The sequence below is a fragment of the Pyrgilauda ruficollis genome, unplaced genomic scaffold, assembly GCF_017590135.1.
Source record: "Pyrgilauda ruficollis isolate IOZ18807 unplaced genomic scaffold, ASM1759013v1 scaffold408, whole genome shotgun sequence".
Lineage (NCBI taxonomy): Eukaryota > Metazoa > Chordata > Aves > Passeriformes > Passeridae > Pyrgilauda > Pyrgilauda ruficollis.
This window is the reverse complement of record NW_024525579.1, coordinates 33,061-56,575: the sequence shown is the minus strand read 5'-3', so window position 1 is coordinate 56,575 and position 23,515 is coordinate 33,061. Positions and strand designations below refer to the sequence as shown.

General features: G+C 51.1%; 3 protein-coding genes across 4 annotated transcripts in view; 2 read left to right on the top strand and 1 right to left on the bottom strand.

The window, feature by feature from the left end:
• Positions 1-2,531, top strand: LOC121358965 (methanethiol oxidase-like). The gene is made up of 7 exons (XM_041477562.1): positions 1-186; positions 349-469; positions 580-762; positions 1,166-1,347; positions 1,577-1,655; positions 1,981-2,119; positions 2,510-2,531. The coding sequence occupies exons 1-7, from the start codon at positions 16-18 to the stop codon at positions 2,529-2,531; spliced, it is 897 nt and encodes a 298-aa protein (XP_041333496.1). The 5' UTR covers positions 1-15.
• SELENBP1 (selenium binding protein 1) lies at positions 2,467-11,738 on the bottom strand. 2 transcript variants are annotated; one of them, XM_041477560.1, is made up of 12 exons: positions 11,600-11,738; positions 8,647-8,703; positions 8,418-8,530; positions 7,814-7,999; positions 7,293-7,413; positions 6,705-6,887; positions 6,230-6,408; positions 5,253-5,331; positions 4,600-4,721; positions 4,421-4,513; positions 3,489-3,607; positions 2,467-2,950 (listed from the first exon to the last, which is right to left on the bottom strand). In XM_041477560.1, exons 2-12 carry the CDS (start codon positions 8,651-8,653, stop codon positions 2,788-2,790), a joined length of 1,365 nt encoding a protein of 454 aa, XP_041333494.1. In that variant the 5' UTR covers positions 8,654-8,703; positions 11,600-11,738; the 3' UTR covers positions 2,467-2,787. The 2 variants fall into 2 exon arrangements, with proteins under 2 accessions (XP_041333494.1, XP_041333493.1); XM_041477559.1 differs by lacking the exon at positions 11,600-11,738 and adding an exon at positions 9,990-10,124.
• The window catches only part of POGZ (pogo transposable element derived with ZNF domain), a 14,910-nt gene continuing 3,081 nt past the window's right edge, over positions 11,687-23,515 (top strand). Inside the window, exons 1-18 of the mRNA XM_041477561.1 lie at positions 11,687-11,821; positions 14,447-14,571; positions 15,055-15,230; positions 15,710-15,818; positions 16,086-16,265; positions 16,756-16,974; positions 17,212-17,321; positions 17,679-17,989; positions 18,423-18,577; positions 19,237-19,337; positions 19,595-19,741; positions 20,311-20,445; positions 20,853-21,007; positions 21,595-21,735; positions 22,356-22,415; positions 22,555-22,667; positions 22,962-22,986; positions 23,445-23,515. The exon at positions 23,445-23,515 is cut by the window's right edge and continues 3,081 nt beyond it. Of these exons, the coding sequence (XP_041333495.1) occupies positions 14,448-14,571; positions 15,055-15,230; positions 15,710-15,818; positions 16,086-16,265; positions 16,756-16,974; positions 17,212-17,321; positions 17,679-17,989; positions 18,423-18,577; positions 19,237-19,337; positions 19,595-19,741; positions 20,311-20,445; positions 20,853-21,007; positions 21,595-21,735; positions 22,356-22,415; positions 22,555-22,667; positions 22,962-22,986; positions 23,445-23,515 (2,332 nt within the window). The 5' untranslated portion in view covers positions 11,687-11,821; position 14,447. The remainder of the gene's footprint in view (positions 11,822-14,446; positions 14,572-15,054; positions 15,231-15,709; positions 15,819-16,085; positions 16,266-16,755; positions 16,975-17,211; positions 17,322-17,678; positions 17,990-18,422; positions 18,578-19,236; positions 19,338-19,594; positions 19,742-20,310; positions 20,446-20,852; positions 21,008-21,594; positions 21,736-22,355; positions 22,416-22,554; positions 22,668-22,961; positions 22,987-23,444) is intronic.

Sequence of the window (23,515 nt, the reverse complement as noted above, 5' to 3'; positions counted from 1 at the left end):
ATCCACCGGCTGCCCATGCCCAACCTCAAGGACGAGCTGCACTGCGCGGGCTGGGGCCCCGCCTGCGGCTGCTTCGACAGCGGCGCCGCGGCCAAAAGGACCAAGCTGGTGCTGCCCTGCTTCATCTCCTCCCGCATCTACGTGGTGGATGTGGGCTCCCAGTGCCGGGCGCCTCGGATCTGCAAGGTACGGCCGGGGGGAGCCCGGGGCGGCAGCGAGGGACGGAGCGGGGAACGGCGGCGGCACCGGGACCGAGCCAGGGAGGGAGGACGGATCCTGTGCTGGATTCTGGGCTGCCGGGAAAGGCGCCGAGCAGGCGGAGGCTGAAATTCGCGCTGGTTTTTGCAGATGATCGAGCCCGTGGATGTGTTCTGGAAGTGCAACAAGGGCTACCTGGCTGTCACCCACCCCCTGCCCAACGGGGACGTCCTGGTCGCCAACACGGGCGACCCCGCTGGCAACGGCAAAGGTGAATTTTCCCACCGGAACTCCCATTTTATGGCTGAATTCCCATTTTATGGCTGGAATTCCCATTTCCCTGCCCAAACTCCCATCCCGGGCTTCCCTCGTGTGTGCCAGGTGGCTTCGTGGTGCTGGACGGAGAGACCTTCGAGCTGAAGGGCAACTGGGAGAACGAGTGTGAGGCTCCCCCGACCGGCTACGACTTCTGGTACCAGGCGCGGCACAACGTCCTGGTCAGCTCGGCCGGGCTGGTGCCCAAGGTGGCCGGGCGTGGCTTCAACCCCGATGACCTCAAGAAAGGTGGGGACAGGCGGGCGGCAGCGCTGGCAGGGCTGAGCGGGGGCTGGCGGGGCCCGGTGCCCCCGAGAGGCCGATTTGTGCCCCAGAGCCTTGGCCAGGCTCGGGCTGAGGATGGGCAGGGTGGGACCCCGGGTGGGCAGGGCCGGGCTGCTCCCAAATCCGGCATTTCTCTGTGCTCTCCCCAAATCCGGCATTTCTCTGTGCTCTCCCCAAATCCGGCATTTCTCTGTGCTCTCCCCAAATCCGGCATTTCTCTGTGCTCTCCCCAGTTCCTGCATTTCCCAGTTCCCTGTCCCAGTTCCCTCCCAGTCCCTGCCCTTTCCGTGCCCATGCCCAGCAGGAGCCCTTCGGGGGGCGCTCCCTGTCCCCGGCCGGCCCCGAGCCTTTCCCCCGTGTCCCGCAGGGGTCTTCGGCCGCCGCCTGAACGTGTGGAACCTGTCGTGCCGCAGCCTCACGCAGTGCTTCGACCTGGGCGAGGATTCTCTGCCGCTGAGCGTGCGCTTCCTGCACAGCCCCGAGGCCGCCGAGGGCTACGTGGGCTGTGCCCTGAGCGGGGCCATCTTCCGCTTCTACAAATCCTGCGAGGCGAGTGCGAGCCCGGCAGAGCCCGGGGCTGCGGGGACCGCGAGCAGGAGCAGCAGCAGCAGGAGGAGGAGGAGGAGGAGGAGGAGGAGGAGGAGCGGGGACAGGGAGGGGCCGGGGCAGCGGGGCTCGGGGGCAGCGGGGTGAGCCCGTCGTGCCCGGCTCGGCTCGGCTCGGCTCGGGGCGGGGCGGGGGCAGCGCGGGCTGAGCCGGGCTCGGTGTCCCTGTGCAGAGAGACAACTGGGCCGTGGAGGAGGTGATCCGGATCCCGGCCAAGGACGTGTCGGGCTGGATCATGCCCAAGATGCCAGGTGCGTGTGCCCTCGGGGGTGGCATTCCTGTTCCCTGGGCGAGTTCTGCAGCCGGGCACAGCCCGCGGGGTGACCCCAGAGCCCGGCTGGGTGACCCCAGACCCTGCCGGGTGACCCCAGAGCCCGGCTGGTGACCCCAAATCCTGCCGGGAGACCCCAAATCCTGCCGGGAGACCCCAAATTCTGCCTGAGCCCAAAGCCTGGCTGAGCCCAAAGCCTGGCCTAGCCCATAGTCCCGGTCCCTGCCCCAAAGCCCAGCCCAGCCCAGGCCCGTGTGCCGTGGGCCGGCTCTGCCCGCGGCCCTGAGCCCCGGCTCTGCCCGCAGCCTTCATCGCCGACCTCGTCATCAGCCCGGACGACCGGTTCCTGTACGTGTGCAATTGGCTGCACGGGGACATCCGGCAGTACGAGCTGGCCAGGAACTGCAAGCCCCGGCTGGTGGGGCAGGTGAGGGGCAGCCCCCGGCGCGGGGCTTTTCCCGGGGCTTCGCTTCCAGCTGGGGATTTTATCCCCTTTTTTCCCTATTTTTCTCAATTTTATTTATACTTTCTCCCTATTTTACCTCTGCTTTATCCCTATTTTCCCTCTCTATTTTATCATTGTTTTTATCTATTTCTGCCTGTATTTTATCCATATTTCCCCCTATTTTATCCCTATTTATTTTGTATTTTATTCCTATCTATTCCCTTTTTATCCCTATCTTATCTCTATACAACAAATAAGGTGGAAAAGTGTTGGAAAGTGACATGGTTTTTTTATCCAAGAATGCCAAAAATGCCCAAAAGCCCCAAAAGAAAAAAGAAATTTTTGCTGCTGGAAGGAGAATTTTATTGGGATTTTTGATTTTTGATCAGAAATATCAGAGATGATTTTTAGGAGAGACTGCTCTGGAATGGGAATTTTGGGAGCAGATGAAGCCCCAGGCACCCCAAATTCCCTGGGAAAAGGGGATGGAGAGAGGAAAGGAGCAGGAAAAAATGGGATAAATTCTGAATTTCCTGGGATCAGAGGCAGATGTTGGAGGTGCAGTCCCCGAATTCCCAATTTCCCGGGATCACAGCCAGATGTCGGAGGTGCAGTCCCACATCCCCCCATTCCCAATTATTCCCGAACATTCCGGAACGTTCCGGGATCACAGCCAGATGTCGGAGGTGCAGTCCCCCCCCGGGTAGCGCACCTCGTGCGCCAGGCAGGGCCCGCCCGGCTCCTTCCCGAAATCCAGCAGGAATTTGGGATTCACGGCCAAGCCCCCCCGCTCCGTGTCCACGTCCAGCTGCAGCAGCACCGAGCCCTCCCTGGAACACCCGGGAAAAACGTGGGAATTAAAAAAAAGGAACTGGGAAAAGGGGTTGGGGCAGGGAAAAGGCTTTGCTGATGTGATTAAATGATGGAATTAATAATCAACTAATAAGCCAAAATTCACCCCAAAATTCCCCCTCAAAAAGACCCCAACATTTGGAATTAACAACTAACTATTAATTGGTTATGAATTAATTATTAATTATTGTTATTAATTGTTAATAATTGACAAATACAGATTATTAATCAATGCATAACCAATTAAGGACCAATCAGCAATGAATTAATAAGCATTTAACCATCAACTAACAACCATTTAACCATCAACTAACAACCACTTAACCATCAACTAACAACCATTTAACAATCAACTAACAACCATTTAACCATCAACTAACAACCATTTAAGCACCAATTAATGACCAACCATTACCGACTGATAACCAGTTAACCAACCAATAACCAGTAACACCCAGGAAGCGGTTATTAACCCATTGTTAACCAGTCAATAGGAGTCCCTGTCAGAGGGCTCACGTGAGCAGGCTGGGGTAGAACTGCCGGTCCCAGGCGCTGAACAGCGACGTGGTCACGTAGAGCCGGCGCCCGTCCAGGCTCAGCTGCAGCATCTGCGGCCCCCCCGGGATCCTCTTCCCCTGAAATTGGGAAAAACCATCCAGGGGCTCCGAAATCCCCGAGTGGGGAGCGGCTAATCCCCAGCTTTGGGGAAAAAATTGAATTTTTGGGGAATTTTTGGGGAAAAAACCAACCAGGGGCTCCGAAATCCCCGAGTGGGGAGCGGCCAATCCCCAGCTTTGGGGAAAAAATTGAATTTTTGGGGAATTTTTGGGGAAAAAACCAACCAGGGGCTCCAAAATCCCAGAGTCAGGAATGGCCAATCCTCAATTTTGGGGAGAAAAAGGAATTTTTGGGGAATTTTTGCCTCAGGATGGGAGTACTGGAATGGCTGGAGATGAGTCAGGGAATAAAGGATGAAGGGTTTGGAATGCTCTGGAATTTTTTTTTAGAGGATTCTGGAATGATTAAGGTTGGAAAAACCCCATGGGAGACACCAAATCCAAGGGTTTTTCCCAATTTTTGGCAGGAATTCCCTTTTCTGGTTCTTTTTGTCCCATCCTCACCTCCCCAAGAGATTTTCCTAGAATTCCAGGGGTGAAAATTCCAGAATTTCCTTGCCCTGGGGGTATCCAAGAGATTTTTTATTCCCCATCTTAGAATTTTCCATGGAAAAACCATCGATTAATAGTTGAAGTGGAATATCCATGAATTTTTCCTCAAATTTCTTAATTCCATGATTTTTTCCAGAGAAAAAATTGGGATTTATGGGATGAAACCTATCCCTAAAGAAGGAAAATCCAGGTGGGAACAACTTAAGGAGGGGCTTTGGATGTCGGGAGAATTTCCAAAAATCTGGGAAGAATCGGGAAAAAAAATTTGGGAATCTTCACCTGGATCACGCACGGCTCCGGCTGATCCTGCAATTCCCGATCCTCCACCACGGTCACAGCTCCCCCTTTGGAGATGCTGCCTCCCAGAAAAACCTGGAAAACCATTAAAATCCATGGGAAAACTGAATGAATCCCTTCAAAACTGCGGGAATTGGGTTTTTTGGGAATTTCTTCCTCACCTGCCCCACCAGTTTGGGATTTTTGGGGTCGGAGATGTCGTACTGCCGCACGTCCCCGTGGAGCCAGCAGCTGAAGTACAGGAATCTGTCGTCCAGGGAAATCAGGATATCCGTGATCAGCCCTTCCCAAGGGAATTCCAGAGAAAAATCAGGGAATGGAAGCTGAGAGAATCCCAGAAACCCCAAAGTTCCCGCGTGGAAATGCCAAAAAATGGGGTCGGGAAGGAGGTGGGAGGAACAAAGTCAACCTTGGAAATTATTCCTGAATTCCCGGGGGAACTTCCAGAATTCCTGAGGAAATCCAGACCCAAATTGCAGGGATTTTATGGAGAAAAAAAGGATGGAGCCAATTCAAATGCAAATTCAAAGGATCTTCGTGGGACATCAACCTTGGTAATTGTTCCAAGTCTCTCCAGCATTCCCAGGCTCATTCCTGAGCAAACCCAGACCCAAATTCCACGGATTTTCCTGGAAAATCCCACACCCAGCACAGAGCAGATCCCACTCTGGGGTTCCTTTGCTCATCCCAAAATTCTCCCTCAAAAAGACCCCAACATTTGGAATTTTTTGCCATTTAAGCATAGAATTCCACCAAAATCTGCTCTGGATCCACAAGAAAATTCCCAAATTTTTCCCAAATTTCTCCCACTGACCTGGCATTTCTGGGAGGAGCCATCCTTGGACTTTCTTGTTGGGCACCTCAATCACCTTCTCTGCTTCCCATTTTCCTTCCTGAGGGATGGAAAGTATGGAATTATTCTTCCCAAATTCCCAAAACACATGGAATATCCACTCCACATCACAATCCCACAGCAGTAAAACCACAGAGATTCCCCCAAAACCCCAGGAATTCCATGAAAAAAACGAAAACCCCTCTGGAATCCCATGAAAAAATGCCCCAGTTCCTGCAGTTTTTGTCCAAAACCCTCTGGAATCCCATGGAAAAAGCCCCAATTCCTGAAGGTTTTGCCCCAAACCCTCTGGAATCCCATGGAAAAAGCCCCAATTCCTGAAGGTTTTGCCCCAAACCCTCCTTAATCCCATGGCAAAAGCCCCGATTCCTGCAGGTTTTGCCCCAAATCCCAGAAATTCCATGGAAAAACCTCAAAACCCTCTGGAATCCCATGGCAAAAGCCACGATTCCTGCAGGTTTTGCCCCAAATCCCAGGAATTCCATGGAAAAACCTCAAAACCCTCCGGAATCCCATGGCAAAAGCCACGATTCCTGCAGGTTTTGCCTCAAATCCCAGGAATTCCATGGAAAAACCTCAAAACCCTCCAGAATCCCATGGAAAAAGCCCCAATTCCTGAAGGTTTTGCCCCAAACCCTCTGGAATCCCATGGAAAAAGCCCCAATTCCTGAAGGTTTTGCCCCAAACCCTCCTTAATCCCATGCAAAAAGCAACGATTCCTGCAGGTTTTGCCCCAAATCCCAGGAATTCCATGGAAAAACCTCAAAACCCTCCGGAATCCCATGGCAAAAGCCACGATTCCTGCAGGTTTCGCCCCAAACCCTCTGGAATCCCATGGCAAAAGCCCCGATTCCTGCAGGTTTTGCCCCAAACCCTCCGGAATCCCACGTCAAAAGGCCCGAGTGCCAGCGGATTCCCCTGGGTGCCGGGGGGCTCACGGGGCTCCGGTGGAACCTCTGGATCTGCCCGCTCAGGGCGCAGCCCACGAAGCCCTGCGCGGCGCGCGGCTCGTGCAGGAAGCGGATCTCCAGCGGGACGGAGCCCGCGCCCAGGTCCAGCTCCTGCACCAGGCGCCGCTCGGCCCAGTCCCACACGTTGATGTGGCGCCCGTAGTGCCCTGGGAAAGGGGAGATGTTCCCAAAATTCCCGGTTTTTATGGAATATTCAGCGGTTCAGAGAGAAACTGGGGATAAAAGCAGGATTTAGGAAAAAAAAATTGGGATTTTTTTTTTTAGGGGTTTTACAGGTGGGAAATTGAATTTTTGAGGAGTTTTTAAGGTCAAAATTCGGATTTTTTTTTTTCTAGGAATTTTCACACAAAATTTGGATTTTTTGAAGTTTTCACTCTCAAAAATTGTATTTTTTATGAGTTTCTGCTCTCAAGAATGGAGTTTTCCAGGATTTCCCACTGACCTTTCTCCACATCCTTGGGATCGAATCCCTGGGTCAGGACTTTGGGGACGCCCCACTCGGTGCTGAGCATGACGTTGTGCCGGGGCTGGTACCAGAAGTCGTAGCCCAAATTTGGGATTTTTCCTCCTTTCTCCCAATTTCCTTTCACTTCAAAGGTTTCTCCATCCAGGAGGACAAAAGTGCCTGGAAAAAATTCCCAAAAAAAGGAGTTTGGAAAGATTTATAGCGCCTGAAATAAAGCAAACTAATTTTTTATTTGCACATTATAATTATTATATTTACCAATAATAATAATAATAATAGTTCCTAAAATTATTTCCCATTATTTTATTATTGGTAATAAAAATAATTTTCTAGGATTTTATCTTTTCCTATAATAGTAATTCCTAAAATTATTTTGCTTTATACAAAGCAAATTATTTATTTACATCTACTTTCATTTTTTTTTTAATTAAAAGCAGCCTGGAAAATCAATTAAAAACTGCAGGAATGTGCTAAAAATTCCAGGCAAATTCCAAGTATTCCATGGATTTTGCAGGAAAATGAATGCCTGGGGATATTTTTATGGAATCAGGAGGAATTCCGAACCTTTTCCGTTGCCATCAGGATCCCCCAGGCAGCTGATGAGGATCTCCCCGGAGCCCAGGCAGTGGGAAGTGTGCGGGAACGCGGCGTTCGCCTTGCGGGCCAGCTCCTCGGCTTCCACCACCTGGAACGGGGAAAATGGGAAAAATTCTGGGAAAAATGGGAAAAATTCCTTGGCTTCCACCACCTGGAACGGGGAAAATGGGAAAAATTCCTCAGCTTCCACCACCTGGAATGGGGAAAATGGGGAAAATTCCTCGGTTTCCACCACCTGGAATGGGGGAAAGTGGGAAAAAAAGGGAAAATTCCTGGAAATATACATGTTGGGGGAAAATGGGGATTTGTGGGCAAAGGTTTGTGGGAATGTTTGAGGGGAAAAGGGGGAAAAAAAGGGGAAAAAGAGAAAAAATGGGAAAAAAAGAGAATAAATCAGAGGGGAAAAAAGGAAGAAATTGGGATAAAAGGATGAAAAAAGGGAAAAATAAGTGGGAAAAAAAGCAGGAAAAAAGGGGGGAATTCCAAACCTTGTGGAGCCTGGGAGCCTTGGGATCGGTTCCCACGTCCACAACGTAGATGCGGGAGGAGACGAGGCTGGGAAGGATCAGGAAATCCCTGGATTTGGAGGGGTCGCCGTGGCAGCTGCTGCAGGCGTTCCAGCCCGAGTGGTGCAGCTCGTCCCCCACGTGCGGCATGGGCAGCCGGTGGATCACCTGCAAGGCGCATCCCACTCCAGCTCCCGGCCTGCCCCGCAATTCCGGGAGTGCCGCCCCGCCGGGGCCGCGGGAGCATCGGGGAGCCCGGCTTTTCCTGGATTTGGGATCCCAGGTTCTCCCAGGTTTTTCAGATTCAGGATTCCAGGTTCTCCTGAATTTTCCCAGATTCAGGAGCCCAGGTTGTCCTGGAGTTTCCCAGATTTGTGACCCCAGGTTCCCTCAGATTTTCATAGATTCCCCTGGATTTTCCCACATTCAGGATCCCAGGTTCCCCCGGATTTTCCCACATTCAGGACCCCAGGTTCCCCCGGATTTTCCCGGATTCAGGACCCCAGGTTCCCCCGGATTTTCCCGGATTCAGGATCCCAGGTTCCCCATACTCCCCCGGATTGCCCCGGGCTCTCCAGGCCCGTACCTGGCAGTACCGAGGGGATTCAGGATCCACATCCACGGTGGCCAGGAAGTCGGGAATGCCGAGGCCGGTGTTGCGGTAGATGCAGGGCAGGTAGAGCAGCTGCTCCCGGGGCCCTGCGGGCACACTCCGGGCTCAGCCCCGCATTCCAGCTTTTCCCAGCCTGCATCCACCTCCCCTCCCCCGATCCCAAAGCAGCTCCAGGATTTGGGAATGCCGGCCCGGCACTTGCCTTTCATGGCCTCCAGAGGGCTGGGATAGCCCGGCCCGCACGCTCCGCATTTTCCTGCTGGAAAAGGGCAAAATTCCATCATTCCCACAGCCCAAAAATCCTGGCAATTCGGGGTCTTCCATTGGTTCCTCACTGCCAATTCCCCACTGCAATTTCCCAGCCTTAAATCCATGAAATTCCCCCTTCCCAATTCCTTATTCCCAGTTCCTCATTCCTCATTCCCAATTCCTGAGCCTTGGATTTGTTAATTCCAGGGGAAAAAAAACCCATTGGAATTTATCCCAATTTTTGGCTTTCCTAGTTGTCCCAAAGTGTCAGATTAGGAGGGATAAATTTGGGATTTTAGCAAGGGCTGGAAAGAATGAGAATTTCTTTGGAATTCCAGGATATTTATTATTCATATTTAATATCAAAATATTCCAAGTTCCAGGGAGGCAAATCCAGATTAAATTTGGGAAAAATAAAATTCAGATTCAAATGAAAACAACAGAGAAGCCACTGGAAAAAATCCAGGAATTTCAGGAATCTTCCCCCAAAAACCCAAATTCCCAAGGAAATTTAGGGAGTTCATTTTTCAGAGCATTCCAGGATTTATTTCCTTCCACAATCCCCAACTTTTTGGAGCCGCCAGGTCCTTCCAGGCCTGTCAATCATTCCCAAAGTTTTTTATTGACTTCCAGGAACTTGGAGCCAAAAAAAATTCCTCAAAAAAAAAATCCCACTTGGGAGTGAAAAAATTCCAGGAAATTCAGGATATTTTTTGTTAGAATATTGACACTTTTTGGCTACACAAAATTCCTCATTTTTGGCTGGGTTTGATCCCAAAATTCCTGCTATTTTCCCTCTGTTTTGAACTCCCAATAATACCCATGGAAACGGTTTCCAAGTTTTTGGCCCCTCCCACTTTTTTCCACAGAGCCAAAAGTCAAAGTTCCTGGAAATCCGAGGTTTTGCCCTCCAAAAAAAATTATCAGGAAAAATATCCTGAAAATCAAGGATTTATCCGCAAAAATATGGAATACGTCAGGGAAAAGCTCAAATCTGATCTTTAAGGATTTTTCCAAGGGTTTTTCCTGTTCCCAAGGAGCAATTCCAGGAGTTTCTCCCAGTTTTCAGAAGTCTAGGGATTATAAATTCCCAATTAATTCGACGGAAAATGGATTTTAATGAAGGAATCCAAGCTCTTAGTTAAAACCCGGGGGGGGGGTTTAGGGAATATTTAAATATTTTAACCCAGGGAAAAGCTCGACTTTCACCCCTCCCACCCCCGGGAAGCCAAAAGCAGCAAATCCTGGGATTTTTGGGGTGTTTTGGGATCGTTGGGGGATTTTGGGATCTCTTACCCATCCTGGACCGGGCTGGGAACGGGAATTCCCGGAGTTGCGTTGGATTTTTGTGGAGAAACAGCCGGGGAAGGCTCGGAAACCCAGGGGAAAGGGGAGGGGTTTGGGAGAGGAGGAGCCAAGGGAGGATCCAGGCTACGGGAAAAACAAAATTCCACCTTAAAATGCCAAAGGGAAACTTCCAAACTTCTCCCTCCGTGGAATTCCCGCTTTTCCCCGCGAGTTTCTCCTTTTTATTGCAAATTTTCCTGGGTTTTTATTCCAGCCTGGAGAAAGAATTTGGGAATAGCGAAGGAGGGAGGAGTTTTGGCTGAAAAAATCGGGATTTTGGGAATGTTTCCAGGAGGAGTTTTGGTTCAAAACCTCGGGATTTTGGGAATGTTTCCAGGGAATTTTCTCCCACAGGATTTCAGCAACTTTTAAAAATATTTTGTGGCTTTTCTGGGTGGAAAAAAATTCCAAAAAATTAAAAAAAAATTTTTTTTTTTCCTCTGGAAAATCAGGATTTCACTCCTAATTCCTGCTGGGGTTGTCCCTAATGAGAATTAATTTTTAAATTAAAGATTAATAATTTCTTTAGTATGAAATTTTTAGGAATCCGCCTTTTTTTTTTTTTCCTCCTCCGAGGGAATGTTTATTTTGGAATTTCCAAAATATTCTCATTTTTTTATATCCCTGCTTTTTCCACGAACCACCAGGAAAAGGAGGGGGAAAAAAAGGGATTTTTCTGCTACGAATAAAGATATTTTAATTATTATTTCGGGATTGTTCCTTTATTATTGAAGATATTTAAATTCTTATTTTTCCAATTTTTGGCTGTTTTTCACTCATTTTTTTGGGCTGTTTTACCAACACCTGCCCCACAAGGGAGATTTTGCCCCGATCTGGACAATCTTGGCCTGAGGTGGAGAATTTTTACCTCTAGTAGAGAATTATTGCCATCATTTGGACAATTTTGGCCTCAGGGGGATAATTTTTACCTCAAGTAGAGAATTATTGCCATCAGCTGGACGGTTTTGGCCTCAAGGGGAGACTTTTTGCCCTCAGCTGGACGATTTTGGCCTGAGGTGGGAGATTTCGGCCAGGAGCCCCGAGCACCCCTCAGCTGTGGGGGCTGACGGCTGCTCACAGCCCGCCCGGCCCTGAGGGGCTCTTGGGCCGCTCACACCCAGCGCGGGACACCGGCCCGGGAGCATCGCCTCAGCCCGCGGGGCAGCGCCGGCCGCTCCTCCCGCCGCTCCCCAGGCCCTCACCCGCTCAGAGCCCCTCGGCCCCGCAGCACTGGCGGACCCATGAGGGGCAGAGCCGTGAGGAGCGGCCGGGGGTCGCGACCCAGCGGCGCCATTTTCCCACCCTTCCCTCCCTCAGCCGCCTCAGGGTCCGGCCCCCGTGACGTCACCGCGCGCAGGCGGAAGTGACGTCAGCGGTATCCATCCGCCGGCCAGGTCCCCTTTTTGTGTGTGTGGTGTGTGTGTTGTGTGTGGTGCGGCTGCGGGCGCCGCGCGCCTGTATCAGCCCGCCGGGCCCGACGACCTTTTTTTTCTTATCCCCCCCCCCCCTTTTCCGTGAGGGGTGAAGTAGAGGAAGGGGGGGGAAAAACCCATACGCACGCCAAGCACGGAGCCGCCCCCCGGCAGAACGTAGAGAGGGCGAGCAGAGCCAGGGATAATTCCTTCTTCTTCTTCATCACCATCTTCATCCTCCTCCTCCTCCTCAGCATCCCGCCAAGTGTGAGGGGGGGGCTCATGCCACCTGCCCCCGCGCCCTGCGGGTCGCCTCGCCCGGAGAGCGGCGGAGCCCCGTAGGAGCGAGCGGCGGCAGCGCTGAGGAAGGTGAGGCGGGGGGCGCGGGGAAGCGGGGGATGAAGGCGGCAACCCCCCTCGGGGTGGCGGCGGCGGGAGATGGAGATGGGGGGGATCGGTGACGGTGGAACCGGCTCGAACCGCCCGGGAATGGGGGAGAAGGAGGGAATGAAGGAGGGGGGGGCGGCAGGGCCGGAGCGCGCCGTACACAAAGCGGTGGCGGGAGGAGGAGGCGAAGAGGAGGAGGAGAAGGAGGAGGGAGGGCTCGGGGTGCCGAGGAGGGGCCGGGGAGGAGCCGCGGCGGCTCCGGCGGCCGCTCCCGCCGGGCCCGGGCGGGCGCTGAGGGACGCGGAGGGATCCGCGCGCAGCCCTCACGGCCCGGGGGACGCGGTGAAGCGGCCGCCCTCAGGAGAGGGGGGCGGCGGTGATGCGGCCCCGCCGCGGCTCCCTCCGCGCACCCCCTCCCGCCATACCGGGGATCCCCTCACGGTTCCCTCACGGTTCCCTCACGGTCCCCCCGCCCCCGGTCGCCAGCGCCGGAGTGGGGAAGGGGCGGTCGTGTCCGTCCTTTTCCCCCTCTGCCGGTGCTGCCGCCCCCTCCTCTCTGGCGGCGCTGCTTCGCTGGTGGGCGGCCATGTTGGGCACGGGGATTATTTTTCACTCTCTTTCTTAGCCGCCACAATACGTTGAGGGTGCGTGGGGGGGCTTTTCCCGGAGTTCTCGGGAGAAGCGGCCTTTTCCCGGTTTTTAGGGGAGGCTAAGGAAAAAGGGAGGGTCTGGGATCAGCGGTTTGCAAGGTGAGACCACCCCCCATCATCCTTGGCCTGCTGGTGCTTCACCTTCGCTGAGTGAGTGCCCCTGTCCAGCGCCGTGAGGGGAGGGAGCCCTCGGCCGCAGGGACTGGGCATCCCAGTCCTCTTCCTCCGGGATTTGGGATTGGCATCGCAGTCTTCATCCTCGGGAGTTTGGGATTGGCGTTCCAGCCTTTTCCTGAGAGGTCCAGGATTGCCACCCCAGCACTCTTAGTCAGGGATCTCACCTATCTCTTCAGGGATTTGGGATTGGGATCCCAGCCTTCTCCTCAGGGATTTGGGATCACCTCCCATCTCTCTTCCCAGTCTTTCCTGTCCCTGTGCTGTCCCTCCACTGTCACCCTCAGCAGCGGCTCCATCCCGCCCGGATCCAAGCAGGAAAATGGGAAAACTCCTAATTTTCTCCCCTACCCAAGCCGGGAGCCCAAAACTCCTGGAAGAGGCTCAGGAGTGCAGGAATTCCCTTCCTCCAGCAGGATTTGGGATTCCATCCCCCAGATCCCCCGAGGCTGCTGCTCTGAAAATTCCCAGTGCTTGAGGTTTTCCTGGAATTCCCTGGGGCTGGGATGTGCCAGGGAGCTGGGGAGGGATGGGATCCTGCTTCCCAAAAACCTGATTTTATTGGGATTCACTGGATTTTATTGGGATTCACCTGATCCCAGTGTGGGCAGGGGATGGGAGGGATCCCCCCAGAAAAATTCCCAAAGGTGCTGGAAAAAAAAAAAAAAAAAAAAAAAAAAAAAAAGAAGGGAAAAAAAAGGTGCATTTTAAAAGGTTTTAATGATTAAATAGCACAAATTAAATCTGATTAATTAATGGGATGAGGTTTTTCCTGGGTTTTTTTATGGATGGGAAGGTGAAGGGTGTAGTTCCAAAGGAAATTTGCTTTTTGTTTCCCAAATTCCTCAGAATTCTCAGAATTTTTCCAATTCCTGGATGTTTTAGGGCTGTTAGAATTAGTAATTATTAATTATTAGCAGTAATTATTAATTATTATTAACATTTAATTTGGGTGTTTTATCCACCTCAAAGCCAAGGAAAACCAACCTTTGCTGATATTCTTTGGATTATTTTTCCAGCTTCCTGAGGCCTGGAGGTGAGGAATTTTTTGGGAAGAGGCAGGAGAGCATTCCAAGGTTCTGCCTGCGGGGTGGGAGACAACAAAATCCCATTTTTCCCCCCATTCCAGGAGAATTTTCCACAATTCCCCCATCCCAAACTGAAGTGATGGAGAGAATTCCCAGGGTGGGAAGCTCTGGTTAATTTTTGGTTTTATCTCTGCAAATTTTTCCTTTGATCTCAAAATTCTTGGAAGTATCCTCCCATTATTTTTATTTTATTCTAATTTTAATTAAAAGCCCCCAGACAGAAGCTCCTGCTGCTCATTCCAAGCTGGGAATCTTGGGATAACCAAAAATCCTTTGGGATTTTTTAAATCTTAAATTTTTTGGATTTAAAAATTTTAAAACCATGAAATTACCTGGAAATCCTCAGTGGGAGAGGCAAAATATTCCAATTTTGAGTCAATCCTGGGTATTTTAATCCCAAATTCCACAGACTCTCTTGGAAAGAAACAGGGATTTTAAACCAGAGAAATAACCTAGAATGCCTTAGTGGGAGAGGTGGGAAAAAATTCCAATTTTGTGTCAAATCCAGGATTTTTCCATAGATTTCTCTGGAATAAAACCAGAACCTGAAAATTTCCAGCTCCTTTTGTTTTCCCTTGGAATTTCAGGATCTAAAACCAGCCCAAACTCATTATTCCCGTTCCTCCCCTTGGAAAAAAAAAAATTCCCTGTGAATTTTTTAGTGCCAAATTCCTGTTTTTCCTGCATTTTTCCAGGATGGCAGACACGGATCTTTTCATGGAATGTGAGGAGGAGGAGCTGGAGCCATGGCAGAAAATCAGCGACGTCATCGAGGACTCCGTGGTGGAGGATTACAATTCCATGGAAAAAAATCCCACAGGTCATTTCCCCCTTTTCCCACTTCATTTCCCTCCTTTTCCCCTGGTGTTTCCCATTTCCTCGCTGATTTTCCATATTTCCCACTTTCCCATTTCTCCACTTACATTTCCCCTTTCCCCACGGATTTTTTCCCCCCATATTCTCATGGATTTTCCCATGGATCACCCTCCTTTTCCCTCTTAATTTTGTCCCTTTCCCCCACTTATTTTCCCCTGGATTTTCCCCCATATTCCCCTGGATTTTCCCCCATATTCCCCTGGATTTTTCCCCTGTTTTTTTCCCCATATTCCCGTAGATTTTCCCCCTTTTCCCACTTATTTTCTACCTCATATTCCCCTGGATTTCCCCTGCTTTTCCCCTGGATTTTCCCCCATATTCCCATAGATTTTCCCCCTTTTCCCACTGATTTTTTCCCCTGGGTTTTCCCCCCTCATATTCCCCTGGATTTTTCCCCTTCCCCACGGGTGCTGTGGCTGTTTTCCAGGCGGGAATGCCGCGGTCCAGCCGGGAGGGCAGTCGCTGCTGCTGGCGCAGAGCCCCGCGCCCGGCCTGGGGGCCGTGGTCACGCAGCCCCTGCTGCGGCCGGTGCAGCTGATGCAGAACGCCAACCATGGCACCAACCCGCCCGCGGGCACCCAGCCCATCTTCATCACCACCCAGGTGAGCTCCCGGCCCAAAGCTCTGCGGGAGATCCTTGGGAAAACCGCGCTGTCCCGGGAAAGATTCCCATTTCTTGCTCGTTTTTGGTGCTTCTTTTCCCATCGCGCCAAAATCCCCCCAGAGTTGTGGGATGGGGGTTGGACCCCGTGGAGGGTTTGGCTCAACAAAACTTCAAACCTTCCAGAAGTTTTGTTTTCCTTGAACCCCAATCCTGAACCCCAAACTCCAATCCTGATCCCAATCCTGAACCCTAGTACTGATCCCAGTCCTAAACCGCAACCCAAATCCTAAACCCAGTCCTAAATCTCAATCCCAAAGCCCAACCCCAATCCCAGGTGATTTTTGGGTTTGTTTAGGCTATTCTTGGGGTTGGAATTCCCTCAGGAATGGCCCGGGGGTGACGGATCTGTTGGTTTCCAGGGATTATTTTTGGGTTGGTGTGGGACGGTTTTGTGGCTGATGCATCCCTTGGGTTCCAGGGGTTCCCGGTGCAGAATGTCCGGCCCGTGCAGAGCCCCATGAACCAGGTGGGCATCGTCCTCAATGTCCAGCAGGGCCAGACCGTCCGGCCCATCACCCTCGTGCCAGGTAATTAATTCATTAATCAAACAAGAACCATTCAGTAACAGGTAGTAATGGGAATAATGCTAATAATGGTGATGGTGATGAGGTGTGGTCAGTGCAGAGCCTCATGGGCCAGTGGGCCCCGTCACCTTTGTGCCGGGTGATCGTCATTAATAATAGTAATAATAATCGTTATTAATAAGAATAAAAGCTGTAAACACCAAATAAAGCTGTAAATCCCATATTTCTTGGGACTGGGGTCGGATCACGGCTCTCTGTTTGTGTTTGAAGCCCCAGGTACCCAGTTTGTTAAACCAGCAGTTGGCGTTCCCCAGGTGTTCTCGCCGGTGGCGCAGGTGCGGCCGGGCAGCGCCGGGCCTGGCCGGCCGGCCACCAACGCCTTTGCCACGGTCATCCCGGCCACGCTGACCCTGCGCAGCACCGTGCCCCAGGCCCAGGCACCCCAGCAGAGTGAGTCACCGAGTTCCTGATTGTATCCCCAATTCCCGATCCAGGCCTGAGTTCCTGATCCCAGCCTGAGTTCCCCATCCTATCCCAAATTCCTGATCCTGGCCCGAGTTCCCGATCATATCCCAAATTCCCGATCATACCCTAAATTCCTGATCATATCCCAAATTCCCGATCCAGGCCTGAGTTCCTAATCCTGGCCTGAGTTCCTGCAGGAATTCTCATGGAAAAATCCGTGGGAGCCAGGGTGTGGTGCTGGGAGCTGGCCCCGAGTTCACTTTTGGGTCAGAGTTTATTCACAGATTGGGAAATGAGGAGAATCTGGGGCAGTCTGGGTAAAAAGTGTTTCAGTTTTGGAATTCCAGGCTGGAATTTCACTGGAATTTTGTCCAAGCCATTTCTGGTGGAGTCTCAAGGAGGGAACTGGAGGAGGTGGCTGAATTCCCACCCCAGTTCCCATCAGGAATTCCATGGAATCCTCTCCCCTCCGCAGTGAGCATCGCCAGCTTCGTGACGGTGAAGCGCCCAGGCGTGCCCGGCGACGGCGGCGGCAGCGCCGGCGGCCCCGAGGTGGCCAAGCTGGTGAACACGCTGGGCACGGTGCCCTCGCTGGCCCACGGCCCCGCCACGCTGGCCGTGGCCAACAGCAGCCCCGGCACGGCCCAGCGGGGCACCGCCAGCGAGGCCTCGGCCTCGGCTGCGCCCCGCAAAGGTAAACCCCGGGAATTCCACGGCGCCGGGAAGCAGAGCTGGGATTTAAGGCGCGCTCCGGGTTCTTGGGAGGCAAGAGGTGGTTTGTGGGATAAAGGGTAGAAAAGAGAAAACCAGGTGATTTTGGGAGGCTTTGTGGGACAAAGGCTGTGAAAAGTTGGGAATTAGGGATTTTTTTGGGATTAACGAGTGTGGGAATGGTGGCACTGGGAGCTGATCCGTGTTTGTCCCGCTGCAGGCAGCTCCTCTCCCATTCCCAGCCTGGATTTCCAGGACGGGGGCCGCAAGGTCTGTCCCAAGTGCGACTCGCAGTTCCGCGTCACCGAGGCGCTGCGGGGCCACATGTGTGTAAGTCATCATCCCGGGCCTGGGAAGCTCTAGGCCCGGCTTAACGAGTGGGGATTCATTCTAGACCTGGCTTAATGAGTGGGGATTCATTCTAGACCCAGTTTAATGAGTGGGGATTCATTCTAGATCCAGTTTAATGATGGGGAAATAATTTTAGACCGTCTTAACAAGTGGGGATTCATTCTAGACCTGGCTTAATGAGTGGGGATTTATTCTAGACCCAGTTCAGTGTCTCCAAATTCATTATCCCAGCCCCAGTTTAACGAGCAGGGATTAATCCCAGCCCCAGCTCACTGTCTCTCATTAATTACCCCGGCCCCAATTAATGAGTAGCCATTAATTACCCCGTTTCTGCAGTACTGCTGCCCGGAGCTGGTGGAATTCCTGAAGAAACGCAAATCCCTGGATTCCGAGCCTGCCCCACCCTCGGCCAAGGCCCCCTCCCCCGCCCAGGGCGCGGCCCCGGCCCCGCCCCCGACCCCACCCAAGGCCGCACCTGAGCCAGGTGAGGGCGGGGCTGACCCCGCCCAGGCCAAGCTGATCATGCTGGTGGATGAGTTCTACTACGGGCGGGACGGGGGCAAGGGGGCGGCCGTGCCACCCTGCCCCAGGGTGCCCACGTCCTTCCGCTGCCCCCACTGCACCAAGCGCCTCAAGAACAACATCCGGTGAGCCGTCAGCCCTTCATTAGCCGTTAATTTTGCTTAATTACCCGGGAGTAACCCAGAAATGGGATGGGAATCGTGTGGGAGTGATGGGCAGCGGGACGGGGGCTCTGCTGCCCCCACTGCACTGAGAACATCAAGAACAACCAACCCCCAGTGAGGAATTATCCAGGGCTGGGAAAAAATGGGCTGGGAATGAGGTGGGAATGTGGGAATTACCTGGGAATGGGCTGGGATTGTGGGAATGAGGGGCAGTGGGACATGGGCACTGCTGCCCCCACTGCACTAAGTGCCTCAAGAACAACCCTCAGTGAGGAATTATCCAGGAATTACCCAGGAATAATCCATTAATAACCCAAAACCAAGTTGGGAGCGATGCACAGGTGCATTTTCCCGGTGTGAGGAATGGGAATCTCCGGGAATTCCGTCCCTGCAGGTTCATGAACCACATGAAGCACCACGTGGAGCTGGACCAGCAGAACGGCGAGGTGGACGTGCACACCATCTGCCAGCACTGCTACCGCCACTTCAGCACCCCCTTCCAGCTGCAGTGCCACCTGGAGAACGTGCACAGCCCCTACGAGTCCAGCAGTCAGTGCTTTTCCTGCTTTCCTTTGGGATTCACCTGGGAATTTCCTCTTGGATTCATCAGGGTTTTGGGCAGGGGAAATTGACGCTCCTCCCTCGCCCCTTGCTTGAGGTCACCCCAAAGTCTACCCGAAATTCCAGCCAAGTTTCACTTCTCCAGCTCCAGTTCTACCTGGGGAATGTGCACAGCTCCTAAAGTCCAATAGGCCATGATTTTCCGGGAGTCTTTTATCCCTGAATTGGGATTTTCCTCCTGGATTTAGTGGGAATTTATGGAAGGAGAGTTGTCACTGCTCCCTCGCCCCTTGCTCAAGGTCACCACAAAATGCATCCCAAATCCCAGCCAAGTTTCACTTCTCCGGTCCCAGTTCCACCTTCTCCCTTTTCCCTCTTCCCTCTTTTTTTACCCCTCTTTTTCCCCTTTTCCCTCCCTTTTCCCCCTTTTTTCCCTTTTTCCCATTTTCCCTCTTCTTTTCCCTCTTCTTTTCCCTCTTCTTTTCCCTCTTCTTTTCCCTCTTCTTTTCCCTCTTCTTTTCCCTCTTCTTTTCCCTCTTCTTTTCCCTCTTCTTTTCCCTCTTTTTCCCCCCTTCTCCCTTTTCCCACACCTCCAACTCCCACATTTTTCCCAACTTTTACCCGTTTTTCCCTGTTTTTTGGGGCAGCCAAGTGCAAGATCTGTGAGTGGGCGTTCGAGAGTGAGCCGCTCTTCCTGCAGCACATGAAGGACACTCACAAACCCGGGGAGATGCCCTACGTCTGCCAGGTATGGAAAACTCCTGGAATTACCAGCTGGAATTCCCAGTTCCCACCCCAGATATCCCAGTAATCCCCTGTGTGTGCCAGGTATGGAAAAACATGGAATTTTTCCCTGTTAACTGGGATTTTCCCACACCCTGCTGCTGAATGCCCCAGATACCAGGATTTTTTCCCCATTTTCCCCCCATCCTGTTCAAATGCCCCAACTCCCTGGATTTCCCCGCCCCCAATCCCGGTTTTGCCAGGTTTTCCCGGGTTTTCCAGGTGTGCCAGTACCGCTCGTCGCTGTACTCCGAGGTGGACAGCCACTTCCGGCTGATCCATGAGGACACGCGGCACCTCCTGTGCCCCTACTGCCTCAAGGTGTTCAAGAATGGCAACGCCTTCCAGCAGCACTTCATGAGGCACCAGGTGAACCAGAATTCCCAGGAAAAACGGGATTTGGGAATGCTGAACGAGGGGGGATTCGTTAACTGGGTTTGGGAGGGAATGGGAAAAGATGGGATTTGGGAATTGCCTCGGGGTTCAAGAACGGCAGCGCCTTCCAGCAGCACTTCATGAGGCGCTAGGTGAGCCAGAATTCCAGGGAGTTTCTTGGGAAAAATGCTTACTTAATAACTAATACCTACTTAATAATTAATCAAGACCTACTTAATAATTATCAACTAATTCATAATAATTTCCAGAAGAGGAGCGTGTACCGCTGCAACAAGTGCCACCTGCAGTTCTAATACCCACCTAATACTCAGTAAACAGTTAATAGCTACTTAATAACTATTAAATAATTATGAACTAATAATTAATTAATGCGAATTACTGCTTTTTCCCAGAAGGAGAGCATGTACCACTGCAGCCAGTGCAGTTTTTCAGTTCTAATATCCATTCAACACGCAATAAACAATCGATACCTATTTAATAACTAATAAACAGTCAATACCTAATGAAACAATTGACAATTAACATTGATGGGTTTTTTCCAGAAGAAGAGCGTGTACCACTGCAACAAGTGCCGCCTGCAGTTCCTGTTTGCCAAGGACAAGATCGAGCACAAGCTGCAGCACCACAAAACCTTCCGCAAGCCCAAGCAGCTTGAGGGGCTCAAACCCGGCACCAAGGCATGCCGTTCCTGGAAAAATTCCCAGAAAAATTCCTGGACAAATTCCCAGGGCTTTTGTTGCCTGGGGGTGGCGGGGATGGGGAAAGGGGTGGGAATAAAGGGGGGATTTGGGGAGGGGTTTATGGGATTGAGTGGATTTTTTGTGGAGTTTGGTGGTAGGATTCATTGGGAATTTACTGGGATTCACTGAATTTTGTGGAATTAATTAGGAATTTAATGGGTTCATTGGGAATTTACTGGGATTCATGGGATATTTCCTGTGATTAATTGGACATTTCCTGGAGTTAATTGTTTTTTTTTTTTCATAGAACTAATTGGGTATTTCATGGCATTGATTGGGAATTCATCCAGACCCCAGATTCCCTGTGGAAAATCCCAATTTCCCGATTTCTTGTGCTCTCCCAGGTGACGATCCGGGCGTCCCGGGGCCAGCCCCGCTCACTGCCGCTGGAACCTTCCCACGGGATGGGCCCAGATCCGGCTCCCCTGGGATCCTCCTCCGACCCCCAGCCCCTCTTCCTGTGCCACCGCAACGCCCCCCGCAGAGCCGGCAAAAAAATGTCAGCGCTTTTCCGGGAAAAAACGGGAATTTGGGGAAAAACCGGGAATTTTGGGGAAGATTTGGGGAAAAACCGGGAATTTTGGGGAAGATTTGGGGAAAAACCAGGAATTTTGGGATTCCCCAGCCACCATGGGATCCGCAAGAGAGCCAGCAAAAAAAAAAAAAAATAGGAATTTTAGGGGAAGTCAAGGGAAAAACAGAGAAACCATGGGAATTTGGGCAAAGAATGAGAATTTTGGGGTTCCCTGGGCACTGAAGTGTCCCAAAGAGAGCTGCCAAGAAAACATCAGTGATTTTCTGGGAAAAATTGGAGAAAAATTCTGGGGAAAAAAACTGGAATTTTGAGGTTGGTTTGGAAAGGTGGAGCTGGAAAGCAGGGAATTAAAGCGAGAATTCCATCCTGGAATATTGATACTATTGATAATTTAATATTAGTTCATTAATGTTGATTAGTTTTAAATAATCATTCATTTATAGCAAAAGCCCATCCCAAATCCTCCCATCCCCTTTCCTGCCAGCTCCCCCAGTCCAGAGAAGCCCTCCCAAAGTCCTGGTTTTGACAGATTTTGCTGTTTTTTGCCCCAGGAGCGGCCTGGGCCGGCAGACGTGCCTGGAGTGCAGCTTTGAGATCCCCGACTTCCCCAACCACTTCCCCACCTACGTGCACTGCTCCTTGTGCCGCTACAGCACCTGCTGCTCCCGCGCCTACGCCAACCACATGATCAAGTACGGGCTCTGGGGGCAAAAAACGGGATTTGAGAAAAAATGGGAACAAAACCAGGAGCAAAAATAGTGAAAAATGGGGGTATTCCTGCTGCTCACACGCATACGCCAACCACATGGTCAAGGATGGAAAAAATCTGGGATTTGGGAACGGTTTTGGGCTCCTGAGCAGTTTTCCAGTGTTCTATAGAAGACTTTTTATGGGTTTGTAGGTGATTTTTATGGGTTTTTTAGGATGTTTTGTATGGATTTATGGAGGATTTTGTATTATTTTATAGGGGCTTTTATGGAGTTTCATTGGGAATATTATGGGGTTTTAGATGAGATTTTGTGTGGATATTATAGGGGAGTTTTTGTGGATTGTATAGGCTATTTCCAATGGATTTATAGGGTATTCTATAGGATATGTTATATAATCTTCTAGGGAATTTTATATGAATTTTTTAGGGTATTTATATGAATTTTATAGGATATTTTATATGGGTTTATCCTGTGTCTTATCTGATTTTTAGGGAATTTAATAGGGTTTTGTAGGGGATTTATATTATTTGTGGGGTGTTTTCTTTGATTTTACAGCCTTTCTCCAGATTATCCCTGACTTTTCCATCTCTTTCCCTCTCCAGCAACCACGTTCCCCGGAAAAGCCCCAAATATTTGGCTTTATTCAAGAACTACACGGCCAGGTATGGAAAAAATTCCCAAAATCCCAATTCCAGGGGAATTCCAGCCCCTGGGAATTCCTGACCTTTTTCATTCTGGGAAAAGTCCAGGGATTTTTCCCCCCTTTTTCCCCATTTCTCCTCTTTTTTCCCCTTTTCCCAGCGGGGTGAGGCTCTCGTGCTCCTCCTGCCTCTTCGTCACCTCCGAGGGCGACTCCATGGCCAAACATTTGGTGTTCAACCCCTCCCACGAGTCCAGCAACATCATTGTCCAAGGTAAAAACCAGGAAAAAAAAAGGAAAAAAACGGGAAAAACCTGAAATTCCGGCCAAAATCCAAGAAATCTTCATATTCTGGAGCTCGGGTTGGGAATAAACTGAGTTAATTTTGCTTTTTTTTAATGGAATGGAAATTCAGAATTCATTCCTGAGGGAGCTTCGTTTGATTCCAGCTTTTCCAGGAATTCTCACAAATCCCAAATTCCTCTGAAATAAAATTAAGTAGAAGTAAAAGCCTAAAACACCTCAAGTGAATCAGAATAAGAACCTGAAATATTCTGTTTTATTCCAGGGCCTTCTTGGATATCACATTCCAGGTAAGTAAAAAATTCCTGTTTCTCCTCATCCCCCCCAGTCCATGGGATTGGGAATTTTTTCTCATTTTTCCCCCCCCCCTTTTCCCTCCTTTTGTTTCTCCCCTTGTTGTTCCTTTTCCCTCCCTTTTCCCCCCACTTTTCTCCCCTTTTTCCTCCCTTCCCTATTCTCCCTTTTTTTTCCCCCCCTTTTTTCCCCTTTTTGTTCCCCATATTTTTTCCTTACCCCCCTTTCCCCCCTTTTCTCCTCCTTTCCTCCTCTTTTTTCTCTCTTTTTTCCTTCCCCTTTTTTCCCCCCTTGCCCATTTTTTTTCCTTTTTTCCCCTCTCCCCCTTTTTCCTCCCCTCATTTTCCCCTTCTTCCTCCTTTTTTCTCCTTTTCTCTCCTCTTTTCCCTCCCCTTTCCTCCCAATCCCCAAACACCCTAAACGTTTCACTTTTCCCAATCCCCCTTTTTTCCAGGCACACCCAGGACACGCCACAACCCCCGCCCTGCCAAACCCCCTCCCCTCCTCCCCCTCCAAAACCCCAAA